At 40.5% G+C, this 11853-nt stretch overlaps 1 protein-coding gene and 1 long non-coding RNA gene across 3 annotated transcripts; one reads left to right on the top strand and one right to left on the bottom strand.

Annotated features, from left to right (window-relative positions):
* Positions 1–512: 512 nt before the first annotated feature.
* On the bottom strand, positions 513–6719 carry saraf (store-operated calcium entry-associated regulatory factor). The gene is made up of 7 exons (XM_082536501.1): positions 6545–6719; positions 5494–5672; positions 4648–4837; positions 4293–4565; positions 3885–4038; positions 3685–3770; positions 513–996 (listed from the first exon to the last, which is right to left on the bottom strand). The coding sequence occupies exons 1-7, from the start codon at positions 6609–6611 to the stop codon at positions 971–973; spliced, it is 975 nt and encodes a 324-aa protein (XP_082392627.1). The 5' UTR covers positions 6612–6719; the 3' UTR covers positions 513–970.
* A 583-nt stretch (positions 6720–7302) lies between these two features.
* Positions 7303–11409, top strand: LOC309708452. 2 transcript variants are annotated; one of them, XR_014277271.1, is made up of 2 exons: positions 7303–7410; positions 8714–11409. It is a non-coding gene; the product is annotated as an uncharacterized lncRNA (long non-coding RNA). The 2 variants fall into 2 exon arrangements; XR_014277272.1 differs by having other exon boundaries at positions 8748–11409.
* The last annotated feature ends 444 nt before the right edge of the window (positions 11410–11853 follow it).

Consider the following 11853-nt stretch of genomic DNA (forward strand, 5'->3'; position numbering starts at 1 on the left):
GACCAGAAAACTGTACTGTGCAAATTATGCCGCAAACCAGTCCCCACCACAGACTCAAACACAACAAACCTCTTCTACCACCTATGCAAGAATCACGTGAAAGAGTATGGAGAGAGTTTATGGATGAGAAGCAAAAAAGAGCCGCCAGGTTTTCCCCCGCAACACACTATGTAATAAATACAAAGAAAATGATGGCCGTTACAACGTATATCTAAAAATATATAGTTTCATGCATCTGTCAAAACACTCGATGCCAGGTACACGACGCCTAGCTAAAAACAAGTCGAGTTGCCTGAGATTCACAGAATTTACACAAAAACCACTATTTTGTGATATATATCTTTATCAGGATGAGAAATGTTTTATATTGGGATATGAGATTTTGGTCATATCGCACAGCCCTAGTGCAAACTCATCCAGTGATGAGTTTGCACAGATGATTGAAAGGTGGATTTTCTCAATGAGTCTAAAGACTAAGGTTTTTTCTTAGCTGATGCACAAAGCCAGAGAGCAGCAGTACACACCATTTTATTAACCATTTTGTCAATTCTAATATTTCATTTACTGGAAGGGAAAAGGTGCATCAGCAGAGGAACACCGTAACAGATACAAACATTTGAGCAGAAGGTTGCAGTTAAAGAGTTCAAATATTTAACTTGCCTACAAAAAACCCCCAAATCTAGTAATTATCAATGAAACATTATTATTGTTTTAATAAAGCCCTACAAGCTTCTTATGCTGGACGTTAAAACTTTTAGGCTAAAATCCAAACCACACGCTGACAGAAACTACTGAACCACAGCAAGCTCTCCAAGAAACACACAACCGAGCAGTAACGTTTGGACGTCTCTGCTTGAAGAAATGATTACAGCCTGCAAGCAGCAAACAGATCAATGCACTTAGTCATATTCTGTCCACTGCAGAAAGTGTGGGGGTGTGTGTGTGTGTGTGGGGGGGGGGGGGGGGGCTTCTATCTTCTTTTGGTTCCTCCAAAACCTAAAGAACAAAAAACAAACAGGAGTCAGTCAGTTGTAGCCATTTGCACTGAACACTTACTGGCATGCTCATTGAAAAAAGGGAGGAATTGTTCTTTTATTGTGGGTGCGGTGATCCTGCTTCTGTGCTTGGAGATATTAATGCTTATATCATTATAACATGTAATATAAAGTTGTTTGGGATTGTTTGTATGGATGTAACTGATGTGTTTTTCATTCACTTAAGAGCAGCTAAACCAGCAGCTTAATGGCTCAGACACACAGCCATGCAGCAAAATGTATCAACTGGTCTAACATCATTTATCAAACTAGCTAGCATCAGCTGTGGTACGCAGCTTGACATGAGCATGACATTAATTGCACTAATGGTTCTCTCAGTTAGTTTTTAAACCAAGAAAAAAAAATGTAATTCACGTAACTAAGCAGGTGAATCAGCAGATCAATGTGACCGTGTGCATGGAGGCACAGCTTTAAAAACCATTTAATATCCTGCTCTGATCAGCTAAGACTGGTATTCACACTCAGACGCTTTATTAGGTTCAAATTAGGGCTGCTCGATTATGGCAAAAATGATAATCACGATTATTTTCACTGAAATTGAGATCACGATTATTTGACGATATTTATTTAACCCTTTAAGACCTACTATAGAACCAAGTCCGCCAGAGCTTATATATATTATTTTTTTACATGTTGTAGTGCCATTTGTGGGAGCATTTCAAGTTGCTATACAACTGTTATAGCCCATATTTTAATAATATCTATGTATCAAGTCCACAGTAACTACATTAATTGCAAAAAAGTGCAATAAACTACAAAAAAATTGAAAATCGTTTTTGTTTTTTTTACATATATTTCTACTTGGAGAAATTTAAGAGGTTTATCCCTCAAAACGTTAAATACAAAAAAGTTGCAAAAAATAGTTTACAACAACAAGAAATTTATTTTGAGTGTCTTCATAGTGTTATTTTGGAGATACAGCAGGAAAAACAAAAAAACAATCCTATGATGCAAATTTGCAAAGAAAACAGCAGGTGCATCAAAATTAACTATTTCCAGATGTGCAATTCGAGTTCTAAGCATCCCAGAACCTATTCAGAAAAGTCAAACATGACCAGTATAGGCTTTTAAGGCCTACAAGTAAAAAAAAAAACTACATTTCCGCGAAAATGACGTCACTTCCGGTTTCGGCCAGGAAATGGCGGACATGTGATCGCGCTGACGTCTGTTACACTGTGGGAAGTGTTACGAACAGCTGATCGGATCGGCAAAGCGTGTTTCTGGAATATTATGTTTTTGTTCCTGCAAGCGCTTTTTATGCAATTTTTGCAAAGCTTTATGTGGAAGGAAACCGTGACCGAGGACAAGCTGATGGCATAAGATGTAAGTACAACTCCTCCGGTTTCATATGCAAAACAAATTATTGCGCTAGCTTACACGGTTCAGGTTCTACAGGGATTTAAAAATAGTTACACAAAACGGAGCGTGCTGCTCTGACCGGCTTTAAAGGGTTAACAATGACTTTAAAAAATAATATAAAATAGTGTGCAACACCACTGAAGTTTTTTTTACCTCTCTTTTCAACCAACGGCAGTCACTCTCCTCTCCAAATAACTTCTGCTTAGCTTTCCGAGCTTCCCTCGGGTCCTCTTAATCAGCGGTCTCCAACCTTTTTTGCGCCACGGACCGGTTTATGCCCGACAATATTTTCACGGACCGGCCTTTAAGGTGTCGCGGATAAATGAGGGAGGGGCTAATAATCGGCTCAGTCATTTTTAATGATCGTTGAAAGCCCAGATCGTAATCGTGATTAAAATTCGATTAATTGAGCAGCCCTAGTTCACATGTTCAAACTGCTCGTTAAACCAGGTATCTAATCAGACAGTTACAGGCTGAAGTTCAAACCAGCAGAAGACCACTCCAAGTTTTACACTACAGCTCACGTGAAGACTGGAATAACCTGCGTCTTGATTTCTGCTGAAACGTTCAGAAGGTAGAGTCAGAATTTGGCATGAAAGCATAAATCCACCCTTGCTTGCATTGAGGCTTCTGGCAGTGGCGGTATAATGGCGGGGGGTATTTTCTTGGCACACTTTGGGCTCCTTACTATCAACTATCAATATTTTTACGCCACATCTTACCCAAGTTTCTCTGTGGGTCTCATATTTCAAATGCATTAAAATTACATGAGCAGTAATTTTAAAGATAGAAATTCAACGCTCTAAATCAACGTCAGAATGGTCATGTCTGCTTCATTTGTCATGAAATAAGAAGGGACCAGGTCTCACCTGGCCCTGAAAGTACTCATCAATTCTTCCATTAATTTGGACTGTCTATAAAACTGTCTCTAATGCAAATCTTGGGAAAACCCTTGCAATTAAAGCTGAAAGTCTGCATTTCAATCATGAATTGATTTTTTTTTTTAATTTACAATCCACTGTGGTGGTGTACAGAGACCAAAAAAAGTGTCTTTCTCCAAAACATTATGGCGTATGACCACAGAAAAGTTCTGATGGATAGGATTAACACACTATATCGGAAAGATAGGACAAATTGATTTCTTGGACAAACCGTGTCGAGCTGACCCGGATAGGTACTAATGGAAAAGGGCTATAAGAATCACAAAGGTAGGTAGGTAACATGTGCAAACTGTTTCTGTGTCCCTTCTAATAACATACAGTCTTGGTACCTGAAGTAATGCGTGTCCCGGAAGAGGGAGGTTCTCTGGCAGGTCTGTTAGTGTGAGTGGAGTAGTTAGAATTGTAGGGCTGGCTCCTGCAGAATACATGAGATGGAACACAGCATGAATGTCCTGAAGACAGGAAGGTGAAACATAAGTCCATAGTCTCCGTTTTCCATTATTCTCTCTCCTTCCACCCCTTTACTAACCTCCGACCACCAAAAAGATATCCAAGCAACCCGCCTGTTCCCATTCCAGTCCAGAAACCACCTCCTGTGCCGGGAGCTGCCTGGCCTCCTGGGTACTGGTGTCTGTGAGTGTAATCACTGTGGAAACCATAACTGGGGTTGGCTCCAGGGTAGTCTGAGCAGAAAACAAGAACTGATCAAAACTTTTTTTTCATGCAATGCAGCCTAAATTACATAAAATAAGACTCGTCTCATTTCTTTAGCACCAAATCGCAACAGCAGTCACCTCAAGGTGCTTTATGTTGTTCAGTAAAGACCCTAAAATAATACAGAATACAAGGTCCGCTCTACCAAAAGGATGTGCTGCTTTGACAAATGTGCAGACCACACCGTCTACATCTCCGCACGTCGTCATTTTGCATCAACTACCTGTGTAGTCTGGTTTGAATCCTGGTGGGGGTGGTCCACCCATGGAGCCATGGTAATTGTGTCCAGAATGTGTAGCTGGTCCACCATCTTGCCCCCCAGTGGTGTTCCCACTTAGGAACAGTTTATGGATGCCATAGGCTAAGAGCAGAAGCACAGCAACAACCAGCAGTCCTCCTGAGTCCTGAGTGCCTGCAGTGTAAGAGCTCTGACGGTCATGCTGCTGCCCATATTCTGATGAACCAGTAAAGAAACTGGAGGCAAATCCCCAGAGATCTGACAGACAAAACAACAAAGAACATTCTTAAACAACTAATCCTTGTGTAAAAATGAAAACCTGCATCACTAATCCTCCTACCTTTAAACCCATCACGGGAACCCCTACTACTGTGAGACCTCCTCTGGCCCTCTTCAGTCAGTTCCAGTGTGTACTCCAGCCCACAAGACCCTTTCAGTATGTAGGCATCAGCAGGGTGACTGTAGCCCTCACAGCTCACCTCAATGTGACCAAATCGATGTGTGTTGTCCATGTCAGTCCTACACTCCCACTGTGACACACAGCAGAACAAGAGACACCCCATCAGTCTAAAATGTATTTAAGCATAACAAGTTTGAGGGTTACTCATACACACGGTACAATACCTCATTTAAACTTCACTCTCACCACTTAGACATTCTTGCATTTGAACTTAGTTTAAAGAGACAAAATAAAAGGAAAATGTGAGGTCTTCTATTTTGCAGGTGTCCCATATCTGTCAAGGATGAGATTCCCCACACAAGTTTCTCAAATCTTGCTCAAGTTTCGAAGTGCAAAATTTCAGATTAGAAAAAGTCCCAATTTAATTTGTCAGATTTTGTTTTTTTCATGAGCAGTTGTGCTGACAAGATTAAACTGCCTGAATGTGACAGAATGTGCCCGTCAACACATACATATTACTGAAATTGAACATGCAGACCATCCTACAGCCAGTGGTGCCAAAAAAACATGGAAACAACAATAAAGATTAAGGCTCAAACCACCTCTCCTCGTTGTCGCCTGTAGAAATAATGTCCTTGTAGTTTGGGTTGGCCTACCACTGTCTGAGATGAACATTTTAATATGCACAGCACACACAGGAGTCATTTCTTCAAAAATTGAAATAAAGCAGCTGAATCAGTCCTACTGAGCTCATTTCACACAGTACAGCACCAGTAGGTCCCTCACCTGCACATCGACTCCATTCCAGCCTTTATTCACACACTGGACCACCTCTGGGACGAAGGCGTGGCAGCCCGCTGACCCTCCAACACACTTGAGCTGAGGGATCGGGCTAGAGCGCCTGGCTGTGGTGTACCGGTTCCTGTACAGAGTCAGTGCCTGGATGTCCCGCAGCAGTACACTGCCTGCAGGTGACAAAAGGCAAGGGCTGATTTCCACACTAGGATTACACAAATCACAGTCATGTCGCTTTAGACACACTAAAGCTCTTCTTCGGGAACAAACTTTGACTCGTTAGTCCTGAATCAACCAGCATTTTCTGTACGCTGTTCTTTATGACATCATGTAGTGCCATACTCATCATATAACCTACCATTGCTGACAAACATGCATGCACAGCGTGTTTGTCACTAGTTTGTGGTGTATTTCCTAAACAGGGGAGCATCTCGGTAACCAGTGTTGTGCCAAAAAGTGATTGTCTGCCAAAAATTGATTTCCAGTGTTTCCCTCTGTTTTTACGTGTAATATCTTTACATATGTTGGTAAATAGACTTTGGTGAACAGAGTTTACGAAGGGGTTATATATAATATCTAAAAATTACCTGTTTTTCAAGTATCTTTATAACGTCCTAGTATTGTACCTACATTATAACCAATCTGGTCCTTTTTGTCCACTTAAAATATGTTTATATTAGGGTTTTTTTTGTTATATTTATTGCAATTTCTGCTGTCCTCTTTGTCAGATTACTCTTTAAAAAAGACATTTTTAATGTCAACGAGATTTTTTTTTTAACTGGATAAATAAAAATAAATAAATAAAAGTCACGGCCAAAGACTGATTGCGGCTTCTAACTTGTGACAGGAGCGTTGTTTGTGACTTGATATCATTTATGGGGGATACATTTGACATGTTACAGATCAACAAGTTATTTATATCAGTTGAAATAGGAACAATCCGTTTTTGGCAAATACCGGAAATCAGTTTTGGCAGGCGATCGCTCAGTTCACCGGAACTGAAGAGCAGCGTAAAAGAAGCGGACACTAAACGCCAACCCACCGTCATCCCAGCTGTCGGTGTGCCGCGCACACAGGAGCAGCAGTACACCGGAAAAAAACACCTTCATGTCGCGTCGTTGTTTCTCCAAGAGCCTTCACACACACAGCCTCGATAAACACACCACAACCCGAAGACTCTGCTGCCGATACTTCCGTGTTGCGTCACCTGTTTTTCGCTTCCTGGGACCAATGAGGAACGTGCACGGCTGGACTGTGGCACGTCCGTGTGTTTGTGAGTGAGAAAGAGAGAAAAGGGCAGGGGCAGTTTGCTCGGGATAATGACGGCAAAGCTCCGGCACATGTGTCAAAACAATCAACACTGCTTCAGAAACTGTCGAGGTTCAGGTCTTCTCAACAGAGTCACGTGATCAATGCCGTCCATCGTAATCAGAGACATGGAGCCAGACAAAAAGAGGATGCTCTGCCTATTCCTAAATAAAAAACAGTTCATAAGCATTTCTGCTCCCAGGTCTAAAGTCTAGATAAGAAATAATCATAGTTATAGAAGGTATAGTATATTTCAAGGGCGTAGATTTGGCATGGACGGAAGGGACATGTCCCCACCAATATCCAGCGATTATTGAATTGTCCCCACCAATAATTTGATCTCTTCGAGTAAAGAAAAACAAACCCGATAGAAAGAAAAAAAAAAACATCTGTCGACGTCTCATTCACCCAGCGGTGCAGAAAGAGTTAAATTACGTTCTCTACTGGAGTCCTACGTCATGTGACAAATATGGCCAATGTGATTGGCTGTGCCTTTCAGGCAGCTCTGTTTAGTTTTAGCAGCGGCAAGCCTCCGCTGCGGGGAGGACGGCAGCAAAAAGGAAGAACTTGGATATAAGAAAGTATTTTTCAAAGAAACCTGTAAGTAGTGATGGGCAGATGAAGCTTCATGAAGCACTGAAGCTTTTCATCCAATTGGTTCACCCCAGCGCAAAGCGTCTTGAAGCTTCATTTGCTCTAGTAGGACACCTACTGGACGTAAAAATATTAGTTGGCATGAATTTGAAGAGTGTGGCCTTTTGCACACAGCCTGTAAATGTCAACAACAAAAGGAGTGTGTAAAGCAGGGCTGCCCAATCCCAGTCCTCGAGAGCTACTATCCTGCAGCTTTTAGATGCATCCCTACTCTAACACAGCTGAATCAAATGAATGGCTTGTTATCAGGCCTTTGCCAAACACGATGGCATGCTGACGAGGTAATGAAACCATTTGATTCAGCTGTGCTGCAGTAGGGATGCATCTAAAAGCTGCAGGATAGTAGCTCTCGAGGACTGGGATTGGGCAGCCCTGGTGTAAAGCATCTATATTGTAGTGATGGCAGTATACTGTGTATATTTATACTGGCAGTATGGAAAATGATCATTTGGAAATGCTTAAAATGGAAATGATCATTTACTGTGAGGTGAGGTGTGGTTGGGGTGTGGACAGTGGTGGTGCTTTTGTAACGTTGAGGTATGGACAGCTACACACTGAGGCGTCAGTCCTGCCCACATTTTATTCTGTAAAAACTAAATTTTCACTGCTTCTATAACCTTTAGTGGGGAGAACATGGGTAGGATTTAATGATTTAACAAATCTTTTAAATCCTTTGTCCTCCACAATGCTAAATGGCTGGGAGTCCTCAATCACCATGCTAACCAGGTCTTCATCTATTTGAGATTGTCTTTATTGTCTTTCCTCAGCAGAACAAAGCACAAATATAAATATCACACACGTAACTTATTGCATTGTATAATATCGTTATCTCATTTAGTAACATTACTGCATGCTGTATTATCATGGCATTTGATGCTCACCTGGTCTTGCTCCACAATCAGTGTTCCCCCTATTCTCATGCAAAGCTCTGTAGTGCCTAAGCATGGATGAGGTGTTGTTGTTATATCCCAGCTCCCTGGCACATAGCAAACACTTCACCTTGTACAAAAGTAAAGCCGCTTAACATAAATTGTATTGCACCATCAGTATTATGAAAATACATCTTCTGTAGAAATTTACATACCTTGTTGGGAGATATAAGATCAAAATGTTCCCACACAGGGGAGGACATCCTCCTCTTCTTAGCTGGCTCCATTCTCTCCTGACTTTCTCTCCTCACTCTCATAAACCTCCAAACTGTCTCCAAACTCTCACTAACCGCAACTCTCCATCAAACACCCACATTTAGAATGAAGTCTGAGGGGTTTGTATCGCTGTCATAGCTCGCGGCAAATTCGAACCACTTCATGAACCAGTCACGTGGTACAGCCGGGCAGCGAGGCTTCGGACGTCATCATTTTCAGCTCCTCCCATAAACACATCACTACCTGTAAGTCACTTAAAGCAAAGTTCACTCATAAAATGTGTCCGTCACAATAACGTTACAGGCTATGCAGGCGGCACTATTAGTTACCTCAGTCTCCCACAGTAGCATTTCTAATTTTGATTGAAACTGTCAGAGAAAACGGCAGCCTCGAGCAGCCAGGATATTAGTTTACAGAGGCTGTTAAAATTATATATCTAACGTTAAATGTTGGTGACACAATAATTTCATCCTAATGGTGCTGACATATTCATAGGGTTAATTTTTGAGACAAAATATCATGGTAGTCATGATTTTGCAAATATTCCAACCAACAATGGTGACACAAGATCACAGGTGAAATTGGATGATGACTTGATGGTTCAATTACTGTATTTGAAGCACATGTGTGACTGCATGTATGTGGAATGTCTCACTGTTATTCATCAGGTGACAGGCAGCTCTGCCATGTTGTAGCTCAGACAGAGGTGAAGAGGTGAGGTCACAGGTGACTGACTGATGATTTGGTGCTGTAGATTAACTAGTATTTATTATCATGACAATTGTCAGCTGCTGATGTAAATTGATTCATTAGTGTTTATTTGACAAAGAATCTGAATTGACACGTCTCACTTTTTATATGGCATGAATCAATGTGTTATTTTATCAGGTGGCAATATGTCCTAGTGCAGTCAGAGGGGAAGAGCCAGGGCCAAAGCTGAGGCACATCAAGCACATAATAATAATAATAATAATAATAATAATAATAATAATAATTTTAATCTGAGGAAAAAAACGCATGTACTGAGGCTAAAAGAAGCTTCAGTGCTCTCAGAAGACTAAAAAGATGGGTAAGGTTAACTGTGAGGAGAAATTGTAGAAGGCAAAGGAACTCAGACTCAAGATATCTTTTACATGTGCACACATGGACGATAATCACAAAATTAAAAAATCTTTCATCATTAACAGTGACTCGAATGAGATTAAACAATGCTGCTGTATGCCATGTCCACCAGGAGAGACTGGACAGTATAGATGTAAAACAAATATGCCAGCAGTTTACCTCAGTTAACGAGAGGAGAAGGCATGTGTGTGGCCCCTTCACATAGTCCACATTGAGTTGTTGTGTGGGACACTAGTAGTCCATGTCTGTTGCTGTAACAGTAGTTCATGTTTGGAATAAAAAATCCCAGCTCACTGATTTGATCGGAGCAACAGTGCCTAAAATGTTGCATAATTTTGCTGAGAGATCTTTTACTTTGTGGTAATCTTAGATGAGTAGCTTTATGGACAAAAACCAGCAGGTCATTCAGTGTTCCCTTAGTGCTAATGTATAAGATATGTTGGTGTACTATAACTGAAGTAATGTTGTTAATTCCTTAAAGTCATATTCTTTTATTGCCATGACTGTATTTGAAGCTATTTTTATGTTTGTATGATGCCTGATTTATATGAAATATGGCTGAAGTAAACTAAAGCCTAAAATACTTAGTCAGTCATTTGTTTAATAGTAATTTAACATTATATAATTTCAAATGTAAAACTATGAATTGTAATTTTAAATGGTTTAAAAGCATGTAGAATAGCATATGTAGGCAAGTATATTTCTCCTTTTTATCAAGAAGCAAAGACAAAAAGGGGAAAAAAAGAAACAGGGCAGGGTTCGGTGGTTGAATCATCCGTCCCCACCAATGCCAAAACCAAATCTACGCCCTTGGTATATTTTATATAAACGAATCTGTCTGCTGGTAATTGCATAATCACGTGGCCTCACAGTACAAGCATACTCCCAAGCTATTATAATGTGTTGTACATTGTTATTTATTGTGTGGGTTTTTTTTTTTTAATTAGTAAAAAACCATCAAGAAGTCACAAGCAAAAGGAGAACACACCATGGCACATGTTTAAACAAGGAAAATGTATTCATCAATATTATTAAAATGGGTATAACATCATTTTTTCAACAAAAAATACACCTTCAAAACACCATATCAGCCCGATATCAGACAGAACTGTCACATGATATCAAACAGAGGCTGTCAATTCAGCTCTGTTAACTGGGCATAATGAAGCAGTTCATTACAAGTTGTAGGTTCAAGCTGCTCTTCATATTTTTGGCCACCAGATGTCACCAAGGGGAACTGTGTTGAAATAGTTTTTCAATACAAGCTTCAGTGCTTCAGAAAGCTTCATTTGCTCATCACTAGCTCAGGACCTGCAGTTCACAGACTGGAAACACATTGAAAAATAGTGGTGTGTGGATTGATACTGAAATTTTGATTCTTCCAATACCAGATATTTACGTTCTAGAATCGATTCAGTAGGCAACGGGTGAAGTGTCTTGCCCAAGGACACAACGACCGAGACTGTCCGAGCCGGGGCTCGAACCGGCAACCTTCCGATTACAAGACGAACTGCAAACTCTTGTGATGGTGATGAAAATTGAGCACCTCAGTTATGCGAAGAACAGTCAACTTATCTTGGAGAAATTGCCTCTGACATAGAAGTTACATAATTTATGTGAAGTTGTACCAAATGAAAAATTGATTAAAAAATTGGCTTGTCCAATTTCTCAAAAGTTACTTGAAGGTTTCATTTTTGCCTCTGCTACAGCACTGATATCACATAATACAACGGTTGAGATTTTTTTAAGTATAATCTTCAGGTTATAATTAAGGAACTCAGCCTTGCCATTTCTAGCAACAGTCCTTTGGTCCAAGCTAAATCTAAGGGACGTCCACTAGCATCAGATTTCAAACTTAAGCAATTCTGTGAGGAAAAGTTTAATGTTGTGGAACCTGTTGAGTATGTTCTAGAGGCAAGGTTCAACAAAACATTTCAATATGTTCCCATACTTAAGTCTCTTCAGCTACTTGGGCATAATGGTAAAAAAAAAAAAAAAAAAGGTAAATGGCCTGTATTTGTATAGCGCTTTTCTAGTCCCTAAGGACCCTAAAGCGCTTTACACAACCTGTCATCCACCCATTCGCACACACATTCACACACTGGTGATGGCAAGCTACATT

This window comes from Aulonocara stuartgranti, assembly GCF_965226115.1.
Source record: "Aulonocara stuartgranti genome assembly, chromosome: 6".
Taxonomy (NCBI): domain Eukaryota; kingdom Metazoa; phylum Chordata; class Actinopteri; order Cichliformes; family Cichlidae; genus Aulonocara; species Aulonocara stuartgranti.

What these genes read in the sequence shown, in the direction of transcription:
- saraf (XM_082536501.1), bottom strand. Translation starts at nt 6,611, where the DNA reads ATGAAGGTGTTTTTTTCCGGTGTACTGCTGCTCCTGTGTGCGCGGCAC. An exon ending in GGAATGGAGTCGATGTGCAG is followed by an intron (nt 4,838 to 5,493) that starts GTGAGGGACCTA and finishes TGTGTGTCACAG; the next exon opens with TGGGAGTGTAGGACTGACAT. An exon ending in TTCCCGTGATGGGTTTAAAG is followed by an intron (nt 4,566 to 4,647) that starts GTAGGAGGATTA and finishes TTTGTCTGTCAG; the next exon opens with ATCTCTGGGGATTTGCCTCC.